The following is a 20,334-nucleotide window of genomic DNA, read 5'->3' on the forward strand; positions in this document are numbered from 1 at the left end:
GATACATTCAGATCAGAATATAAGTGACTATGGAAAAGTGGAAGAATTGGTTGTGCCAGAAGGTTCCAGAATTTTCCTTCTTTCTTTTGTTGTGCCGCATTTTTTTCTCATCACAGAGGCGACGCTTGTCCATGAGGTGGGAAAATGTCATGCTCCGACCCACCCAGAAAGACTCTATTATTGTAATCCTTGGTGTGGAAACTTCCGGATCTCTTTGTACGTGCGCGTGCGCACACACATACACGCACGAATATCCTGCCAGCCTGGTCTTCAGATGAATTCTTTAGGGTTAGACACTTACAAAATTCCCAACTTCTTGCTACGTCAAAGTTGAGCCAGCCTGATGAGCTGAAATGTACTGAAGTGTTCAAAAACTTTAATAGAAAATAATAATAATAATAATAATAAATTATTTAATAAAAACTTTGATAGAAGAATTTTTACCTGCGAGTGTTGCAGAGTGGACAAACCCCTTCCAGGGTCACTTCCTGGTGCCTTTATCTCTCCGTCTCATTTCTGCTGCTTCCAAGGGGTCTCCATCAGGCCCAAGCTTCCACTCCCCCAGGAGCCCCTGGAAGGCTCTGGACAGTGAGGAGGCCAAAGGTCCCAGCTGGGCTGGTGGCAGGTTGGCCAGACCGGGTGGCTGTGGGTCCCTCCCCAGAAAATCACTTCCTGCCACCCCGCCTGCCCGGGCCTCCCCGCCTTTTCCAGCTCCCACCTTTCCCGCTGCTGCGCCTGTCCCTCCAACATGCTCGCTTGGTGGTACAAGGAGTCCCTGCCTCCGGCCACCCACTGCAACTCCCAGGAGCATGGCACCTTAAGGTTAAAGCCTCTGCCTTCGGCTCAGGTCATGATCTCAGGGTCCTGGGATCGAGTCCCGTGTCGGGCTCTCTGCTTAGCAGGGAGCCTGCTTCTCCGTCTCTCTCTGCCTGCCTCTCTGCCTACTTGTGATCTCTCTCTGTCAAATAAATAAAATCTTTTAAAAAACTAAAATAAATAAAATAAAATTAATAAAAAATAAAATTAATAAAATAACTTAGAAAAAATTCTTCTCTGTGTATGCTACCAATTCAATGTATAACTATTCGATCATTTTACTATGTTTTCATATCTTAAGTTAAGTTTTCCAGGTTTAAAAAGATCTTTAAAATTTAGTTTTGTTTTATAATGATTAAAACGGAAGGTTCCAAACTTAAAACTACCGAACAGGATGTCCTCAGAGAAGCCCAACTTCCAGCCCATCCCCCACTCTTCTCCTGCCTCCCCTTTCAGATAACCTTTAATTAATTTTCGGTTCCTTCTCTCCTCGTTTTGGAGCACAAACAGGCACGTGGAAGCCTGTTTACCCCTTTCCTCCCTTGTTTAACGTAAACCCCTGGGCTGTGCTGCTCACTGTCTCCACTCCCGTCCATCGCCGACCCTCGATTCCCGTGGAAAAGACAACTCTCACCACAGCGGAATTCATTTCCTCGCAGCTCATCCTGCAATAGGTGCCCATCATCACCCCCAGGAGAAGATCCAAAATACCTTGGTGGTACAGAGGCGTTGGCCTGTCTAATCTCCCGGCCACGACCCCTGTCCCTGCTGGCTGGAGGTGCCCCAAACCTGCCCGCCGGGCTCCCCAGGTGAAGTCCTTCAACACAGGCTGAGCACCAGCCGCTCTGTGGAGGCCGCAAACTGTGGTTCTCCCGGGAGACGGTGATGGCTTAGGTCAATGTCTGTCCTGCTCACGGGGCTTGAGTGCCCACGGTAGAAACCACATCCCTCCTGCCTCATCTCTGCGCCCCCGGCCTCAGCCCCATGCCTGGCACGCGGCAGCTGCTTTAGGAAGCTTGGATAAATGAAAGGGAAGATTTCTTTCTTTTTTAAAAGATTTTATTTACTTATTTATTTATTTGAGAGACGGAATGCACACAAGCAGGGCGGAGGGAAGAGGAAGAAGCAGGCTCCCTACTGAGCAGGAGCCCGATGTGGGACTTGATCCCAGGGACCCTGAGATCATGACCCGAGCTGAAAGCAGACGCTTAATGACTGAGCCACCCAGGTGTCCCGCAAGGGAAGACTTCTGTAGCTAAAACAGCTTGGATACCAAAGACCTGGCTTCAGATCCTGGCTCAACCGTCTTCTACCCTGGAAACGGCAGGCACATCACCCGGCTGTCCCCCATCTTGGCTTCCGTTTCAATAAAGTGGGGGAAATGCAGCTTCGCTGAGGACGGCCCCAAGCGGTGAATGAAGTCAGAGGTGACGGATGACCGCGTGGGGGAACAAAGCAAGTAAAGAGCAGACAAAGGAACTAGGAAGAACATGGGGGCGGGGCTGGGCCGGAGATGGGGGAACCGAAGAGGAGTGGCGAGAAAGGGCCTCTGTCAGAAACGTGCATCCGTGTACTCAAACCACAACAATCATCGCAGTGAGCGATTGTGACAGTAAGCCGCACAACGGGACCTTGACAAGGCCAAGTGACAAGGCCCAGCCACCATCTGACCCACGAGGATGAGATGTGAAGGGAGGTCCTCTCTCCTCTCCTCCCTCTCCTCCCCATCTCTCCTGCAAGCCAGCGCTCCTACTCGTCTGGCCTTCCTTGGCTCACCCAGCCAGGCCAGGGCTCCAGACCTCGCCACCAACAAGTTCCCAAGGTAAGACTCTCTTTCCTTCTTCCTAAACTTGGTCCTGGAGCCCTTCCCACCTCGATCTCTGTCCCATCACCGGTGTCCCTGGGAGGGAGGGCAAAGAAGGCATATTTGAAGTGGTACAAAGGAACAAAAAAGAGAAATTTTCATATGACCAATTCCCAAAGACATTTTATTTCACCTAAATCCCACAGGGCAGTCCGGGCTGCTTTGTAATTTACACAGATCAACATGCATGATTCGATAGGAAGATACTTAGGACTCCATTTCATTCCAATCAATTCCCATTGGTGTGGTCTAACAAACGCCTTCTCATACCCTTAAACCACCTCATTTCCGCTCAGGGACGGTGGTTTCCGTCTTACTCAGAAACGGAACAGGAGCCTCGGGGGGTTGCAATCCCGGCACCGGATTTCTTGGAGGAGCCGGGGGGAGCCGGGCAGGGCGTGGGCTCAGAGGAGGGCCCTCTTGTCCTGCACACCTTCCGCTTCAAGTTCGCCATCTCTAGTATTTGTCTTTCTTGTTCCTCTTTTCAATAAGTTTTCTCAAGTGTTCGAGCTTATTGTCGAGCTTGTTCATGTAAAGCTGGAACTCGGGACCTAGATTATACGCTATGAAAAGAAGAGTTCATGCGGCAAGGTCAGAAGTTCGGTGGTCCTTGTGGGACAGCCAGACACCATTCCCCACACCTGTACTAGAGGGGGGATTTTAGGTTCCTTAGAATGCCCTCCATGTCCTGTCCCGCCAGCTTCAAGCACCTTCCCGCTGTCTGAATTTAGGCATGGAAGCTGCCTTAATCCAAGGGCTGACAAGTCAGCGGTGGTTCTGCCCCTGGACCTTGGTTTCTCATGCGATGCTCAGTAGCCCTTACCTTAAGGGGACATGCATGTTTTCTAATAAATGAATTGCAAGACATCTATATTTGGCCATTATCTTGCTTTTGTAATCTTGCTTCTTTGCCAGGTCATTCCTTATTGCTGGGGTGACCATATTAACCCATCGGGGGTGGGATTCACTGGAACTAGGAGGCATCAGGCCTGGCCGGAAACCAGTGCTGCTCCCTAGAAGTCTGGGTCTGAGGGCAGGGGGAGCAAAATGGTGCCCAGTTCTCTTAGCAGCAGAGGGAGGCTATCGTTCCGGTTCCCTGGCTGCAAGTGGGGGAAGAGGCCTTCTTATCATCTCCTGGGAGCTGAAGTAATAACCCTAATCGGCGAGTCTCAGAAGGGTGGGCACAGAGGACACCCAGGCGAACTGCAGCGTGCGGCATCTGGGTGGGAGAAGCGGATATCTAGACCTTCTGTGTTCCCTCCTGAGGGTGAATTGGAGCGACACTCCCCCCTCGTGGAAAGAGCATTTGGGGTGTGGCATAGAGGAAACTCTGCGCTCTGTACCTGTCTATTGCAAGAGCCATGGGACATTTCATCAGGGAAAATGGGGACATGGCAGGATTAGAACAAGGAGGCAGATCAGAGGGTCTGTGTCCCTTCAGCCAGGCTGCTAGCATTTGGACCTGGTTAAGAGGATGTCGTCCTTTGGGAAAGGAATTGGTACTGTTAATATGGTATAGAGTGTAATACGGGGAAGTGATCATTATGACAGGTGTCCTTTTTCCTCTGTTGGTATTGTTGGAGGAGCAAACAAATGCGAGAGAAAACAATCAATGAACCAGGAAGGAAGGATGGGGAGAGAATCACAAATGGGCCTTTGTTGATGGGGAGGGGGGGAGCGTGTCTGGAGATTTAAAGGTTTTGAAAGATATGTATAATCAGTTGGGGTCATACTGAGTGGGCAATATTGATTGGAGTCAATTCTATCGTATTCGAGGATGTAAAGGTCTCAGGAATGGTTAGCGGAAACAGACTGTAAAGACAATGAATTCAGGGAATGTGTATAGCTCACCATAATTTTACAGAGAAATGGGCAAAATAAAGATGGGGAAATTGCAGAATATTTGCATTCTTGCAATCACATTAATAAGGTGAGCCAAGGGGCGCCTGGGTGGCTCAGTGGGTTAAAGCCTCTGCCTTCGGCTCAGGTCATGATCCCAGAGTCCTGGGATCGAGCCCCACATCGGGCTCTCTGCTCCGCAGGGAGCCTGCTTCCTCCTCTCTCTCTGCCTGCCTCTCTGCCTACTTGTGATCTCTGCCTGTCAAATAAATAAATAAAATCTTTTAAAATAAAAAAATAAGGTGAGCCAAGAAGCCTGACCCAGTGGGTTAGAGGGTCCCAGGGAGGCTGGACTGGTCATGCCTACTTCCAGCACCCTGGTGTCTGGGGCATGATCCCCAAGAAAATGTAGTAAACAATACGTGCTCTAGTTAACCCCACCTTGAGGGGATGTGTGGGAGTTGGGGATGGGCTTGCCTGCACTCTTATGGAGCGTCAGGATGTTAAGCATCTTGCTCTCCTACGGGGCGTCTCTGGCCAAGACCAAGCAGGTGATAAATCATGTAACTGTCCATCCTCGTGGTCTCTTCTGTTCTATTCACTGGCATCACTGCCTGGACTGGGAAGATGAGCCGCCTCCTTTGCCCACACATCCCCTGTACAGACTGGCCCATCCGAGCCTCCTGCCCTTTAGATGACTGTCGCTCCCCTACTATTGCCAGAAGAGATGCATGCACCCGGAGAAGGAAGAAAACAGGACTCAAAGAATCGCAAAGGATATATAAGAGTTGATCTTACGTAGGTGGGGGAAATTCAGGAGGTTGGTTTCCACCACTCTGTTGTTCAGGGGCTGGGTCCTCCGGTAGTCATTGTGGAGGGTGTTGTTGTGGTGATCCACTATGGAATTCTCTAGCTTCCAAATCTGCAGGCCACAGGAAGTGAATTATGGAGGGGATGAGGTACTGGGTGGTTTAAAGGAGAGTAGTTTATTGGGTTTATTTCTATAACCCCTATTAAGTGAGTATGAGAAGATATCAAGTTCTGCTACATGGCAACAGAGCATCCACCCAACCATCCATCCACCAACCCATCCATCCACTCACCCATCCAACCATCCATCCACTCATCCATCCATGTATCTACCCATCCACCCACCCACCCATCCACCCACACACCCATCCACTCATCCATCCATCCATCCATCCATCCACTCATCCATCCACTCATCCATCCATCCATTCACCCAGCCACCCATCCATCCATCCATTCATTCTTCCAACCATCTCTTTTCATTGTTTTCTGTGTGGTCACCAGTAGAAAGGAGAAAAAGAAGCAAACAGATTTGTGGGTGGGCATCTTTGAACAGGGTTCTTTCCACCTTTTCCTGCATTGGGGAAATGAACATTTGAAGGAAAAGATCTACTTGTTCCCGAGGAAGAACATGACCCAGAAGGAAATGCCAGCTTTTCCTCTGCAACCTCAGGTACGTTTGTCCTTTCCCTAAGGTAACAAATATTTCCTGTGCACCCATGCTATGCTGGGGAACCAAAGGTGGCTGACAGAGCTCTTCTCCTCAAAGGATTGCAGGCCTGCTAGCGTATTAAAGAGCTAACGATGTCAGTATGTCCTTGCATAAAGCCATTTATGAAGTTAGAATGTAAGCTCCCCGAGGACAGGGGTTCTGTCCATCAAGGGCCTAGAACGCTACCTGGAGGGAGCATCTGCTCAGCAAATGTTTGCCGTCGCAATGCAGCCCTTCTTCTCTGACCCAGGTCAGGTCCCAGTCCTTTGGCTGCATCCAAGGTCCCAGGGTTCCCTGGATTCCCTGATGCCTCAACTTGCCCTCTCTGTCCGAGCACTAGTAAGGTCACCCAGGCCAGGAGGGGTGAGGCACAGCAGCCCCGGGGCAAGAAAATACCCGGGTGCTGGCATTAAGGTGAGATGTAGGGAAGCGCTCTCGTCAGCCAGGCAGTCAGAAGGAGATCTGGGGAGGCAGTGCGGGGCCTTACCTGTGCTCTGGAGAGCGGCACGTGATGGACCAGCACAAACCAGTGGACGTTCTCAGTGCAGGGAGGAGTGGTGAGCGACCCCTTGTAGCTGTAGTAGTGCTGGGTGTCCTCGGGGAGCATGTCCAGAATGTCAAGGTCACTCAGAACAGTGCTTTGTCCTAACAGAGGGGACAAAGGATAAAGGAATGTTAGGGGCCACTGGTGCCCCATGGGGGGACAGCTCAGGCTCAGACCGCCCCACGTTTGAGTCTCCTGAGTCACCAGAACACAGAGGTTGATCGTTCGAAGCATTTCCCCAGTCTGCTCCTTCCTAGAAGGGGGTAAGAGCAAAGACTTTGGGGAGAGACCCACTCAGATACCTCATCCTGGCTGTCGCCTCAAAGGAGACAAGGGAATGTTCAATAGGATTCCTATGAGGATAAGGGGGAGGGGTGTGCTTATAAAGTCTGGTCATTGAACTTGAGCTTAGAAAGTCCTCGTGAGCCTGTCATCATGCCTGTTGGGCAGAAGATATACTTTATGATAAATGAGAGAAGAGAATTATGACTGCTAGGGGCTTCTGGATAAGAAATCTCAAAAAAGAACAAAATGCCTTGGTTTGGGCTCACTTAGAAATGGGTGGATAGAGAGACACCTGGGTGGCTCAGTCGGTTAAGGATCTGCCTTTGTCTCAGGTCATGATCCCGGGGTCCTGGGATGGAGCCCGCGTCAGGCTCCCTGCTCAGCAGGGAGTCTGCTTCTCCTTCTGCCCTTCCCCCTTCTTGTGCTCTCTCTTTCTCAAATGAAAAAATCTAAAAGAAGGAAAGAAAGACAGAAAGAAAAGGAAGAAAGGAGGGAAGGAAGGAAGAAATGGCTGGATGGAGATGAGAAAGGCAGACTCAGAACCAAGTCGGGGTTCAGGCACCTGGTCCTGAGCATTTCTCGCCATGCCTCCGAGGAACCAGGCTCAGCCCCTGGGGGTGGGGGCTCGCGTGGGGAAGCGGGGCCGTGGGGAGAGGTGTTTCCACAGCGTGTCCGGAGACTCCCAGCTCCAGTACCCATCACTGCATCTCAAGAACCCTCTTCCGCTCACGTCATGACTCTGAGCTCCTGAGCTCAGCACGACGCCAACGAAGAAACACAGAGTTGAGGTGAATTTTTTCGCTTTCCCAAAAATGCACTTTGCATTCTTTTTTTTTTTTCACTTTGCATTCTTTTAATGGCAAGGAGGTTACAGTTTTTACGTAGACATAAACAGACTCGCTAAACCAAGGCGTCAGAGTCTGGTAGTGGATAATCCCATGAATAGGCTAAAAAAAATTCTAAATTTTAGTGTTATTGGAAGAGCTTCCAGATACAACCTTCTAAAGGGCTCTCGCACATAGGTTTAGTTTCATCCCTGTAATAGTTAAGTGAGTCAAGAATTCCAGGACCACGGTGCAGCCACTAGGGAAAGCGATGTGAGGGCAGCTTTAAGAATTAAACCTAGAATTACCATATGATCCAGCAATCCTGCTTCTCAGCTTACACACAAGAGGACTGAAAGCAGGAAGGTGAAAACAGTAAGACCCGCTGACAGTTTGGATGTGAGGGGTAATGGAAAGCAGAAAATCGAGAATGATTCTGGGAGGGGCTCCTGGCTGGCTCACTTTGTGGAACACGAAACTCTTGATCTCAGGGTCACGAGTTCAAACCCCACGCTGGGGGTGGAGGCTACTTTAAAAGAATTTTTTTAAGTTAAAAAAAAAAACAGCAATTCTGGGGTATGGGGCTTCAACAGTGGGATGGCTTATGATGCTCTTTGCTGAGATGAGGAAGTCGGTTTAGGGACGAGCCTGGGGGATGGGTGGTAGGGAAGCTTCAGGCCATATTAAATTTTAGATCCGCAGGGCAGTATCAAGCAAGCTGTTGGATAGAGGAATCCAGAGTTGAGAGGGAGGCCAGTGCGGCGAGCAGTATTGATCAGAAGCATCATTTATTGAATTGGAAAAGGAAATGGGTTGATCAGTTCGTAGAAACAGGTCTAAGGTCCATGCATTCAAGGAAATGTCTCAGACCACAGGCCTGTGGTTTCTCTTGCTGGCCTTGCTAAGAGTCCACAAAATAGCCTGCTGGTTCATGTTCTGCTTTGCCTCCCCTGCCCCATGATCCTGTCACTGCATGGAGGACCTCAGGTTTTAGGAGTCCACAGCCCAGAGAGGGCAATGGAGGCCATGGGACGGAATGAGGCCCCTGGAGAAGGCAGAGCCCGCGCCCCCCACCATGAGAGCAGAAGCAGAAAGAGAACGGAACTGGGGGTGAGCCCGAGTGTGGGCAGAACGAGAGCTGGATGGGATGGATCGTTGTTTCCAGGCCAATCGAGAGAAAAGAGATGTGGCCAGGAGATCTAACAGAGGTGACCTTAAAGGGACGGTGGCTGCCAGGGTCAGACGAGGGTGAGTGAGAAAACGGAACGGGACCACGAGGCAACACATTCCAGGACGTGTCGAATGGGATGGAAGAGGGGAGGTTGACGAGGGCCGGGCTGGGTCGAAAGAGACTCGCGGGGTCTTAGAGCACAGATCCGTGTGCCCAGTGGGGCGGCGGGTGGACAGTAAGAAATGGGGGCTTCGGGCAGCAGAGAGGCGAGCAGGGGGAGGGACCCCAAGAGGGAGGGCCAGTGCGCATGTGGGGAGGGCAGGGACTCTCACCCACTGCGACAGAGGAGGGGACGCGGAGCTAGGCCGGGGCAGATGGGTTCAGACGAGTGAGGGTCTGACCGCCTTCTAGATAAAGCGGGAACAAGGCATCGATCCGCTCAAGGGGGGAGCTGGGGTGGGGGCAGAGGGGCCTCGAGGGAGGGGAGAAAAGTGAGGTAAGCGTTCTGCAGCGGGGAGAAGCAAAGGCCCAGATGAGTGTTTGAGGATTCCAGGCCATGTTAATACATGCTCGTATTTGTAGCTATGAATAAAGTAACAGCAGTTGGGGGTGCCTGGGTGATGTGGTTGATTAAGTGCCTGCCTTCAGCTCAGGTCATGTTCCCAGGGTCCCGGATCGAGCCCCAAGTCATCAGGCTCCACGCTCAGAGGGGGGTCTGCTTCTCCCCCCCCACCCCCACTCATGCACTGGGGAGAACAGAAGGCCCACGGGTCGGAGGTCAAGGGACCCCCTGGATGGGCGGGACCTGAAGTCAGGGAGCTGCAGGCTGGGAGTGGTGGCCAAAGTCAGAAGCACAAGCCCAGGGTGTCAAAGCTGATGTGGTGTGGCTCAGGTCACAGGCCGAGGGGTCGGTGGCCACTCGGACATAAATCCTGCCTTCTGGAGGCAGAGGAAAGGGAGACCAGCCCTGTCCAGGCACAATGATGGGAGGGTTTTCCTCAGCCTGAAGCTAAGGAGGACATCTCTCTCTCCCTCTCTCTCTCTGTCTCTCTAGTGCCCAGAGTCACCACTACTCGCTGGAGCCAGAGGAGAAGCGAAGATATCCCCTGTCCGTGGTCCCCTGGCTTCCAACCGTGGGAATCAACGGATGGGGTTTGTGAACAGGTTTCTCAAGGGTGTTTGCAGCCTGAGCCGACAGCAGGAGCCGCTGGCAAGAGAGCCCTGGCCCCCCCGGCAGGGCCTGTGTGCGCCCTTCTCTGCCGATGTCCCCCTCTAGGCCCCCCGTTCCCACCACATGCTCCTGCCGCCGCCGTGGGCTTTCCTCACCTGGATGCCGGATGTTGTTCAGGTGGGCAATGAAGTTGCTGTAGTAAGTGTTTTCACCGTGATCGTTGACCTGGAGGAGAAGCAGAGCCGTGCATCAAGTGGAAAAGGGGACCTCCGTCTGGTAGTCCAGCGCTTTGGTGTCCCTGCTGACTGGGCAGAGCCCGGGGGCAGGGAGGAGGCAGCCGGTCAGAGCCCCAGCTGTGTGGGGAGAGACCATCTGGTCATTCTTAGCCACGGACTGCCTGGGCTCACTGGTCTCTTCCAGGGACACAGGACGGAAGCATTGGGACAGCTTCCAGGGAAAGAGCCTTCTCAGGGGTGACCAGTGAGGCCCTCAGGGCATGGCCCAAAGTCACTGTCACCATACCCCCCAGGGACTCTGTTTAGGTGGGGTTCGCCTCAGGCCAGCTCCCTGTGATGAGGGGGGCTTGGTCCCATGTGCCTGGTTCCTCATCCTTGGAACTCCTGCCTGAGCCGGGGACAGACTTCTGTCCAAGCCAAAACTGCTCCAATTCTGCCCCCTGCCAGGTCACCACTGTTTTGTGTGAGCGTTGACTCTTCAGAAGCCAGAAAAATTGCTTTTGGTGAAAAAGGTGAATTTCAATGGTTCTTTTCAGCCAGTGGCGTTGGTCTAATTCTTCTTCCGCTGTGTATGAATTCCGATTTCTTGGATCTATGACTGCCACTCGCTATTTGTCTTGCTAGGTCCCTCGTGGATTTTTGTTCCTCTGTTCCACCTTTTGTGGGAAACAAATAACTTTCATGCACCACTTAACCACTTCTAAGCATTACTGGTTGCTCTAGTGATTACAGCTATTCCCCCTTATCTGAAGGGGTTGCATTCCAGGAGCCCCAGTGGATGCCTAAAACCATGGGCAGCACCAAACCCTGTAAATACTACATGTTTTCCTATACACGCCTTTGGTAAAGTTCAGTGTATGAATTAGACGCAGTAAGAGACCAACAACAATAGGGGCGCCTGGGTGGCTCAATGGATTAAAGCCTCTGCCTTCGGCTCAGGTCATGATCCCAGGGTCCTGGGATTGAGCCCTGCATCAGGCTTTCTGCTCAGCGGGGAGCCTGCTTCCCCCTCTCTCTCTGCCTGCCTCTCTGCCTACTTGTGATCTCTGTCTGTCAAATATATAAAGTCTTTTTAAAAAAAATCAGTTTAAGAGACCAACAACAATAAATTAATAATCACATAGAACAATGATAACAACATACTGAATTAAAAGTTACGTGAACGTGGTCTCTCCCATAATCTCTTATACTTCACTCATTCTTCTTGGGATGATGCATTTGATCAAATGCCTGCGTGATAAGGTCAAGGGGGTGAATGACGCAGGCGCTGTGACCTAGCATTAGGCTCCTGGAGTAAATATCACTAGAAGGAACATCTCTTTCTGGGCTGCACGTGACCACGGGTAACTAAGACCTGGGAAAGTGAAACCAGGGATAAGGGGGGACTACTGTTCAATACACAACTTATCATAGCCTACCTCAGGTTAGTACTAACTTAATTCCTGTAAAATATGGTGACTTTGTTCCAAGCTAGCTCTATTTCTTTCTATTTTCCTCACTTTTGTCATTGACATTACATCTACCTACATCGTAAACCCAACAAGAAGTGGTGTAATGATTGCTTTCAACAATCTTATGGGTTTTTTAAAAGAAACCTTTTAAAGACAAGACAAGAACATTTGTAGACGGTCTTTTATAGTCACCATTTCCAGTATTCTTCATTTCTTTCTGCGGATTTGAGTTACTGTTTGATGTCATTGCCTCTCAGCCAGAAGGGTTTTTGGTAATATTTCTTGTAAGACAGATCTGTTAGCAATTATCTCAGTTTTTCTGTATCTGGGAATGCCTTTGTTTCGCCTCATTGTTGAAGGGTGTTAGTTGGATTAGGATTCCTGATTGACATTCCATGGCCTTCTGATGACTTGTTTCTAATGAGAAGTTGGCTGTTAGTTGTACGTCAGTATCCTATTTATAAAAAGTCCTTTTTGTCTTATTGATTTCAACAGTTTGACTCTGATCAGACAAGGGCTTTGTTCAGTTTCCCAGTTTGTAAGTTATTTTTTTCCATCAAATTTGGGGGAATATGGGACCATTGTTTCTTCCATTTTTTTTTTCTATCACTTTCTTTCTCCTCTCCCAGATTCCCACTATCTATATGCTGGGCTGTGTGATCTTGTTCCCATGAATCTCTAAGGCTTTGTTCATTTTTCTTCAGTCTTTTTCCTTTGTTCCTCAGATTGAATAAATTCTTCCATTTCTCTCCAAATGTACTGACTCCTTCTGCTGTCTCATCTCTGCTTTGAGACCATGTCGTGAATTTTTCATTTTATTTATTATGTTTTTCAACACTAAACTTTCCACTTGTGCATTTTTGTCATTTCTGTTTCCCTTTTTTGAGTCATTGTCATTATACTTTCCTTTAATTCTTTGAACACAATTTCTTTCAAGTCCTTGAACAAGTTTATGATAGTTGTTGGGAAAGTCCTATCCGCTAAGTCCCTGAGTCCACTCAGAGTCATTACCTGTTGGCTGCAGTTTTTTCTCTTAAATATGGGTCATATTTTCCTATTTCTTTGCATGTCCAACTTTTTTTTTCGAAAACTGGACATTTAAGTAATATAGGATGTAAATATGAATTCTGATTTTTAAAAAACTCTTTGTTTGTGTATCTATTTAGGAATTTCTTCGGCTTCCTATGCAAGATGGGTCTCCCCAGCCACACACAGCAGCTGATGTCTCTGCTCTGTTCTTAAATCTTATTCCTAGGGCCCTCCAGGAACCACCTCTATGGTCAGCATAGCTTTGTGGTCAGTCAGTGATTTTAGCAGAAGTTGTTGTTCATGCCCCTCAAGCCCATCGCGTTTGCACCCTCTGCTGCTGGGTCCGGGTGAGCCGAGAAGCACATCCAGAGGTCAGCCAGTTAGCGGGTCAGCTGCAACTTTCACTTTCTACTGCTTTTACTGATAGATCCTGGGGCATGGGCTTTCGGCTCACACTCCAAATCAAGTGTGTCATCCACCCCCAGGCAGTGAGACTGCTGGGTCTCCTGTCCAGCCTGCCCCAGGAAAATGACCTTGCTGACCAAGCTAGACATCGGGGATAGGAAGAGCCCCACTGTTCTAACTCAAAATTCTACCCACTTTTCACAAACAAATGCCTTGATTTGTAGTTTGACTTTGGTCCAGTTCCAGATCAGAGATACGGTTGGTTTTGGCCATTTTATCCAACTTAGCACTTGTTGGGGGAGACTGAATTCATGACCATTTCTTGCCACCTAGCCGCAGGTCCCGCCCTCCAGACCTTCTGAGAAAAGCGGAAAGGCAGGTGTTGATTTCCCTGGCAGGTGGCCAGCTTCCCCTTCCCCTCCAGCCCGTTTATGTTTGGCCAACCATGCTGTGATCCCAGCTCCTTTAAATCAGTTGTCCCACTCACCCAAGGTCCCCGAGATTGGGGACACAGAGGGAACACAGTGCCCGTGAGCAAGGGCTTCACTGAGTCGGAGTGGTTTTAAGAACGGTGTGCTCAGTGACAGACGAGGAGAGATGGGAAGGGAGACCCTTTGTCTACACCTGATGCTTTGGACGCCAGTCTCTGAGGTCTCGTGTGTCACTTCAGCCTACCTCAACGAGGGCTGCCAGCACGGCCAAGCCGTCTGGCTCACTCTGCGCTCTGTCGTAGCTCTCGTATTTAGAATTGTAGTGAACAATGTGAATCTGTGGGAACAAGAAAGGGGAAGTCACGGGCGGTCTCTACAGACTTCATGAGCTTCGGGTGTTCAGGGAAGAACGAAGAGAAAGATGTTCTCTACCCAGAGCCTCAGCCTGTCCCTCCTAAACAACTCTGACCTCCTTCCCTCTGGGTCTGAGATCTATCAAGACCAGAAAGTTCTCCAATGGAAAGAGCATAAGTGGGACTCTGGGGGGCAATTCAAGGGCATTTCCCTGACCCCACCCTCCAGGCAGATGAGAGGGCAGTGTCCGGAGGGCTCGTCTGGGGTCACTGGGTTCTCCTGTGGTCTCCCAGGAGTGGGCATGAGTTACCTTGCTCTGGAGGACACTGTAAACCAGGGTCATCTTAAGGACAGATCTATGCAAAAGGGAGAACCCTGAAAATCGAACACACAGACATTCAGCTGAAACCAAGAGGGCTTGCCCCATTCTGTGGGCGGTAAACTCCTGCCTTGCGCTGCGCTTTCTGTGAGAGCAGGGACCCTGCTTGAACCCCTGACACGTAGTAGAGATCACTAAATTGTTGTGAACGAATGAAAAAAAAATCAACCTAGAGTGACTGGACGGTCACCATGCAGTCTCTTTGGCTGTTTTCATAAGGAAAGTGACTGTGGGGTTGGAAAGAGGAAGGAGGACCTGGCTGGGGTCCCCAGCGTACCTCCGCCACAGATCGGATGCCGTCGATGGTGTGCTCGGAGCCGCTGATCTCTGAGGACGCTCCACCCCAGTGGAAATGCATCTGCTTGGCTATGTACTGGGTGCCGTCTGCGGCCGTCATGTGCATGGTCGGGGGCAGGCTGATCTGCACTGGGAGAGAAGATGAGGGAGGGCTGCCGCAGGTGCACACAGGCACGGAGGGGTCGGGTGTACCAGCGAGGCGGCTCCCCCGCTCCCCTGCGCACTCATGGGAAGACGAGACCACGCTGGCTTAGGGTGCCCTGAGCAGGGTCGCCCACGGGGAGGAGGTGACCGGCACACAGGGCAGGATGGGAGAGCCCGGCTGGGCAGGCGCCCACGTCAGGGCCCACACCCTCCTACCCAGACTCGGGGGTCAGGGACAGGACCACCAGGGGAGGCAGTGGCAAGGCCCGCTTGTCAGCCCTAGGGAAGGAGGATGCCCTAGAAAATATGGCCAGTGGGTGTGGAAACCAGAATGCCGCTCTCTGCTTCTGACCAGTTTTGTGATTTGCCCACAGCATAGAAATAGGAAGGGGGGTTGGGGGACCTCTTGGGACTAGTGTGATGACTTTTATTCCCAGAGCACTGTTTGCGAGGCCAAGTTGAGGTGTTAAATATCGTCATCCTGGGTAGCCTTTTAGGAATAGCTCAACTGAGCTCCTTGCTCAGTGGGGAGCTTCTTCTCCCTCTGCCCCTCCCCTGGCTTGTGCGCGCTCTCTCTCTCTCTCAAACAAATGAATAAATAAATGAATGAACAAATAAATAAATGAAGGAGCAGCTGACTCCATTCCATAAAACCCCTGTAAGCTTCGGTGCTCTTATGGACAAGGAGGCCAACCCGGGGAGGGGGAAAGCCTTGTTCAGAGGCACAAGATCATACGGTGGGTGGGGGAGGGCAGACCTGGCCAAGAATGGGTCGTGGCAGGGACAGGATGTCACCATTACAGGCTTCCACTTCTCTTTGGAAGACAAGAGACCACATTGTGCAGCAAGTCAGGAAACACACGGACCCCTGGCCTGGGGTTTAACTTGTTCTGATCAGTGGATGCGTTCAAGTGTTAAGTTCTTGCCGACAGGAAACGGGCCACTCTTTCCACTTCCTCCTCCTGCCCGGTGCCCTACAGATTGGCCCCAGGGAGGTCCCTCTGGTCACTAGCTGCTGTTGTTTGCTTCACCGGCTCCGGCCTCAGAGACCTGACAACATTCTGGAATGAGCCAGGGAAAAGGGAGGCTCCAGAGGGCGAGGGAAGAGAGTGACGAAGGAAAAGATCTCTGAGGATACACATAATTAAGTCTGGGGCAAGGACAAGCAACATCTAATCTGTTAGCCGGGTCTCTCTATTGAAAGTCATCGAAGAGGGGCGCCTGGGTGTCTCAGTCATTAGGCGTCTGCCTTTGGCTGGAGTCATGATTGCAGGGCCCTGGGGTCGAGCCCGCATCAGGCTCCCTGCTCAGTGATGAGTCGTTTCTCCCTCTGCTCCTCCACCTGCTGTGCTCTCTCCCCCTCTCTCTCTTTCTCAAATAAATAAGTAAAATCTTAAAAAAAAATAAATAAAAATTCTATCTTGTAAAAGACACTATGAGGAGACTTAGAAGATAAGCTTCAGCCTAGGAAAAGATATTTGCAAAAGACACATCTGATGAAGGACTCCTAGCCAAAATATATAAAGAGCCTTTAACACTCAACAATAAGAAAACAACGAACCTGATTAAAAAATGGGCCGGAAACCTTAGCAAACACCTCACCAAAGACACACAGGTGGCAAATAAGCAGGGAGACTCCACGTTGCAGGTCGTTGGGGAAATACAAATGAACAACGTGAATACACCGTGCACTTATCAGAACGGCCCAAATCCAGAACACTGACGGCAGCAAATACTGGGAGGATGTGGAGGGCGGGAACTCACTCAGGGCTGGTGGGGGTGCGACATGGTGCGGTCACTGTGGAAGACAAAGCTACACACAGCCATACCACCACGTTCCTTGGTCCTTACGCAATGGTAAAACCAAACTCTGCACATGGATGTCTATGACAGCTTTCTTCGTAATTGCGGAGTGATGAACTTGAAAGTAGCCAAGATGCCCATTCAGTAGGTGAATGGATAAACTGTGGTCTATCCAGACACTGGAATATTATTCAATGCTAAAAAGAAATGAGCTATTGGGTGCCTGGGCGGCTCAGTGGGTTAAGCATCTGCCTTCAGCTCAGGTTATGATCCCAGGGTCCTGGGATCGAGACCTGCATCAGGCTCTCTGCTCAGCAGGGAGCCTGCTTCCCCCTCTCTCTCTGCCTGTCTCTCTGCCTACTTGTGATCTCTCTCTCTCTCTGTTAAATAAGTAAATAAAAAAATCTTAAAGAAAAAAAGAAATCAGCTATCAAGCCATGAAGAGACATGGAGGAACCTTAAATGCGTTACTAAGTGAAAGAAGCCAATCTGAGAAGGCCGTCTACTGTGTGATTCCAACTCTGTGACATTCTGGAAAAGTCAAAACTACGGAGACAATCGAAGGGTCTGTGGCTGCTGGGGTAGAGGGGGAGATGAACAGGCAGAGCACAGGGGATAATTAGGGCGGTGAAAACACTGTGTATGATTCTGCAACAATGAATACTGTCGTTCTACGTTGGCTCAAACCCATAGAATGTGTAAGACAAGAAGGACCCCTAAGGCAAACTCTGGACCAAATTATGCTATGTCGAGGTAGAGTCATCCTTGATTAAAAAAAAATAAAAGTATTTTTGTGGGGGACCTGTGTAGCTCAGTTGGTTAAGCAACTGACTCTTGATTTCGGCTCTGGTCATGATCTTGGGGTCATGGGATGGAGCCCCGTGTGAGGGCTCTGTGCTCAGCTCTGAGTCTGCTTGAGATTCTTTCTCCCTCTCCCTCTGCCCCTCCCTCTGCTTACTCTCTAAATAAATAAATAAATAAATAAATAAATAAAATCTTTTTAAAAAATACCATTCTGGTTAGTAATATGGATAATGGGGGGACATGTCTATGGGGGCAGAGGGTATATAAGAAGTCTCTGCATTTTCCTCTTAATTTTGCTATGCACCTAAGACTGCTCAAAAAAAAAATGAAGTCAATTAAAAATACACATATATAAATACATATATATGTACATATATATGTATATGTGTGTGTGTGTATATATATATATACATATATATATTAGGTTCCAAGATCTAAAAGGGATAAATGTTTAATCAAAGTCAAAAGTAATAAAATCAAAAGTGATCAATGTTTAATTATATCACGTCAACTTTCTTATTAAACGTCCAGATTTGAAAATGTTACCAGATTTGAAAATTGGCTGAGTGCAATGTTGTTGTTGCCTTTTTCCTTCAGGAGAATTCTTGAAGCTTGGAGCTTGCTGGCAAGGTGAAGCCAGTTGTAAAGAATTCTAAAAATCTTTCAAAATACTTGACATCAAAAAATGTAAGTAATGGGAGCTGCTTACAGGCTTTTCCACAGGTTTGACATGATGTAGGGCAGAGTGGGGACCCTACAGGCTTCCAGCCTCCAGAAAGCCCAGTACAGCCCATAGGAGGAAGGTCCAGGGACTTCTCCAAACTGGAAGGAGGGAGCCGCTGGGACCCCCCCCCCCCCCCGGGAAGCTAGGACCTTCCTAACACATCCCCTCTCCTGGGTCCTCAGCACAAAGTCCTACCCGGCAGGCGTGCAACGGAAACGGTACATGTTACCAGTGGGGGTTTTCAATCATTCGATACTTCTGGCTGCCTGTCCCGGTGGGGTCAACCCAGCTTCCCCCCTACCTCCCGTTGCTACCCATAGCCCCTCTTCATCGAGGGCAAAGACTGGAAGAAGGGCAATTTTAGCTATTGACAATGTATTTAATTATTACTGTTTTAACAAAGAAAAGGAGTCCTTAAGAAAAAGCCTGAGGTCAAATTCTTAGACTTCAAATACTGAAAACTGCGGGTCTAATTATCCTCTCTTGGAAGAACCACTAGACTTAAGTTTCCCCTAATCTGGCCCAGCCATCACTGTAATTATTAATGTTCATGTTGGTGTGAACCAAAATAAATGTTTATTGAACGAAAAAGAAAACGGGGGAAGGGGTTTCCAACCTGCCAACTTGCTGGAGGCTTCAGAGAGAAACTTCAGAAATGGGAGCTTGACATTAAAGATAAAATCCGGCTTTCATGAATTATTCGTGGAGTTCAGGGATCCAGGCCACGTGTGCGGGAGGGCTTTTAGAGCTCTTCCCTCTCCTGGGTCTACCAGCCCCGTCAAGGACAACTGCTTTTATCTTCTCAATTGCGCCAATAGGAGATCTCAATCCTGTGACCCCATACACCTATGTGGGTGGACAGTAAGTCGGCCTAGCCCAGGAGGAAGTGGGGAGGGGGGTGTCCGAGGAGGACAGAGTCCCAGGAGGAAGTGGGGAGGGGGGTGTCCGAGGAGGACAGGGTCCCAGGAGGAAGTGGGGAGGGGGGTGTCCGAGGAGGACAGGGTCGAGTAATCAGACATCCAGGGACAGGGAGGGGCCTGGGTCCTGCTCAGCCGCCAGAGACCGGGTGACCGTAAGTCCTTCGGCCTCCCAATGTTCTCACCTCCAGCCTAAACAATGACCTCTGCCAGGGGCGGGGGGTATCATGAGGCTCAGAGGAGAGGCGCCCGCTTGGAAAATCAAAAGTATGTTCAGTAAACACAAAGCAAGAGTTTTCCAGTTGTCCAGTCCAGGCTTCTGAACTGGGGGCGGGGGGTCTACAAGACCCAAGTCAGCTTTTCCTGTCTGACCTCTACCTCCTCCCTAGAAGAGCACCCACTCAAGACCCCAAAAGTCTCTTTTTAAAACCTTTGAAGGACGCCTGGGTGGCTCAGTTGATTAAGCGTCTGCCTTTGGCTCAGGTCACGATCCCAGAGTCTTAGGATCCTCAGGGAGCCTGCTTCTCCCTCTCCCACTCCCCCTGCTTGTGTTCTCGCTCTCTCTGATAAATAAAGAAATCTATCTTCTAGAAAAATAAATAAAACCTTTGAGAAATCCTGGGCCCTCCTGTTAGGCATTTTGAGCCAATCAGACTCAATGCAGAAAATATGGAAAAATCAGAGGAGGGCACAGATCCCTGAGGGCACAGATCCCTGAGGGCAGGCGGGTCTGCGGCCTCAGCGGCACAGACTCCGTGGGCTGGATCTCCCGGGGCGGGGTCGGAGTGAGCTGGGGGAGAGATCAGCCTGCAGAAGGAAGGATCCAGCCAGAGTTGAAGCCAAAGACTGAGCACCATCCATCACACCACCCCGTGCACAGCTTGGCGTGGGGACCACCACCCTCCTGTGGCCTGCGGCACCCAGCCTGCGCTCTGCATCTCCCGCGGGCCGCTCTGGCATCTGGCACTGGGGCTGAGAGCCGGGGGACAGCGTCCTGCCACCTGCTCCTTACCTGTGTGGCCGTTGTTGATCATGAGGAACTCGCCCGCCTGGACCCCGTAGCCTTTCAGGTTCAGAGCCTTCAGGGAGGGGTTGTACTGAACTTTTCTCCTCTGCAGGTTGATGGGGGACTGTCTCCTCCCGCCGCAGGTGGGGTACTCCCTTGACCAATGCCGTTCATCCAGTGTCCCCTCTGTGACAGGAGAGAGCCAAGGGGGTCAGAGTTGGAGGGGCTCAGCTCAGCGCAGGGCCTGCCCAGCGGGAGGCCAGAGGTCTACCTTCCAGAAAGCAGAGCCTGACCCCTAGAAGTCAGATCTGCCCTGTG

At 50.3% G+C, this 20,334-nt stretch overlaps 1 protein-coding gene across 1 annotated transcript in view; it reads right to left on the minus strand.

Annotated features, from left to right (window-relative positions):
• Positions 1–2,808: 2,808 nt before the first annotated feature.
• Positions 2,809–20,334, minus strand: part of CA6 (carbonic anhydrase 6) — a 36,168-nt gene continuing 18,642 nt past the window's right edge. Inside the window, exons 4-10 of the mRNA XM_046020861.1 lie at positions 20,023–20,202; positions 14,599–14,747; positions 13,833–13,925; positions 10,192–10,261; positions 6,529–6,686; positions 5,318–5,441; positions 2,809–3,243 (exon numbers count right to left, since the gene is read on the minus strand). Coding sequence (XP_045876817.1) covers positions 3,137–3,243; positions 5,318–5,441; positions 6,529–6,686; positions 10,192–10,261; positions 13,833–13,925; positions 14,599–14,747; positions 20,023–20,202 — 881 coding nt within the window. The 3' untranslated portion in view covers positions 2,809–3,136. The remainder of the gene's footprint in view (positions 3,244–5,317; positions 5,442–6,528; positions 6,687–10,191; positions 10,262–13,832; positions 13,926–14,598; positions 14,748–20,022; positions 20,203–20,334) is intronic.

The sequence above is a fragment of the Meles meles genome, chromosome 1 (assembly GCF_922984935.1).
Source record: "Meles meles chromosome 1, mMelMel3.1 paternal haplotype, whole genome shotgun sequence".
NCBI lineage: Eukaryota > Metazoa > Chordata > Mammalia > Carnivora > Mustelidae > Meles > Meles meles.